The sequence below is a fragment of the Penaeus monodon genome, chromosome 22, assembly GCF_015228065.2.
Source record: "Penaeus monodon isolate SGIC_2016 chromosome 22, NSTDA_Pmon_1, whole genome shotgun sequence".
In the NCBI taxonomy this organism is placed as follows: Eukaryota; Metazoa; Arthropoda; class Malacostraca; order Decapoda; family Penaeidae; genus Penaeus; species Penaeus monodon.
This window is the reverse complement of record NC_051407.1, coordinates 7635713-7637343: the sequence shown is the minus strand read 5'-3', so window position 1 is coordinate 7637343 and position 1631 is coordinate 7635713. Positions and strand designations below refer to the sequence as shown.

At 45.6% G+C, this 1631-nt stretch overlaps 1 protein-coding gene across 1 annotated transcript; it reads left to right on the top strand.

The window, feature by feature from the left end:
• The first annotated feature begins 208 nt into the window (after positions 1-208).
• LOC119586879 (glycine-rich cell wall structural protein 1.0-like) lies at positions 209-1525 on the top strand. The gene is made up of 2 exons (XM_037935615.1): positions 209-227; positions 414-1525. Exons 1-2 carry the CDS (start codon positions 216-218, stop codon positions 1434-1436), a joined length of 1035 nt encoding a protein of 344 aa, XP_037791543.1. The 5' UTR covers positions 209-215; the 3' UTR covers positions 1437-1525.
• Positions 1526-1631: the final 106 nt, after the last annotated feature.

Below are 1631 nucleotides of genomic sequence, written 5' to 3'. Positions count from 1 at the left end.
CATGAAATAATACTGACCCTTTAAAACTTAATATCAGTTCAAGAACCACCAAGGCTTTACATTAACTACCAATTAATAATAACGAATTACCTCGCAAGAAAGGCGAGCTTACTAACCGAGAAAGGAAGGTCAGGGAGGTGTGCCGTTCAAGGTTATTACTGTCTTGAACTGGTATATAAGGCGGTGATGCTCATTGTTCCACATTGTCTTTCAACATGAAAGTTCTTGTGAGTTTGTTTCATAGATCGCATACTTAACTTATTTTAGCTTCTAGTGTTTTAATAAGAAATGCTTATAATTTATATTCAAATACAATAAGAAAATGCCGACAGGAAATACCAATTGGCCAGTTCTTTCCATAGGCCATACATCATGATACAAAATAACACATTTTTCTTTTACTTTTATCACAGGTATTGGCTTCAGCACTACTTGCTGCTGCGTATGCAGCTCCTCAGGGGTACAGTCTACAAAGACCAACTGGCTCTACCCTGTCTACCGGCCCCGGGCAGTCGACGGGAAGCGGACTCACTATTGGAAGTGGTTCCGGGCATGGTGTTGGAGTTGGTATTGTTACTGGATCCGGACAAGGCGCAGGGATTTCTGTTGGCGGTAGCGGACATGGTGTAGGAGGTGGCTTCTCCTCTGGATCTGGTCATGGGGTGGGGACTGGTATTTCCGTAGGAGGGAGTGCAGGCGCTGGAATTTTGGAGCCATGTGGAGAAGGACAAGTTCGACATGTGGATGGATCTTGCGTTACACCACTCGTGAACAGAAAAGTATTTGTCTTCGATGTTCCTGAACAAAAGCAACCTATCGGTCCTCCACCAAGCGTTCCTCCTCCAAGAGTTGATCATAACATTCTGTTCGTGCGACTTCCTGAAGAAGGAGAAGGACCTGAACCAATCGTTATTCCCCCACCAAGACAGGAGAACATCGTCTATGTGCTCAACAAACAGGACGAACAGACCCAGCGTGTCATCGAAGTACCTGCCCATCCTCCAACTGATCCTGAAATCTACTTCGTCAATTATGAAGAGGGTGAGAACCCAACTCTACCCATTGGTGTGGATCTTAATACTGCTCTTGGCTCAGCCGCTGAAGCAGGTGGACAAGTAATTGGAGTCGCTGGAGGCGATAGCAGTGAAGGCCCAGGATTTGGAGTGGGAGGAGTAGTAGGAGGAAGTGGATTCGGTAGCGGAGGATTTGGTGGAGCTGGTGCAGGCAGTGGATTCGGTACTGTTAGCGGAGGATTGGGTGGAGTTGGAACAAGCAGTGGATTTGGAACTGTTAGCGGAGGATTGGGTGGAGCTGGTGCAGGCAGTGGATTTGGAACTGTTAGCGGTGGATTAGGTGGAGCTGGCGCAGGCAGTGGATTTGGAGCAGTGAGCAGAGGTGTAGGAAGCTCTCCTTCTGGTTTATATAGCACTCCCTAAGTGAACTGCATTGCCGCTTCCATTTAACTTATGAGCATAAAGGACAGTATAAAGATATATTGTATTTCTTAATATACGACAAGTTTCGATACGGTTTTTTACTATTCCCTATATATCAAGGAGAAAGAATTTTGGGAAATCTGCTACATGCATGTAAATGATAAACACAATGCACACTCTTTGCATGCACTCTCT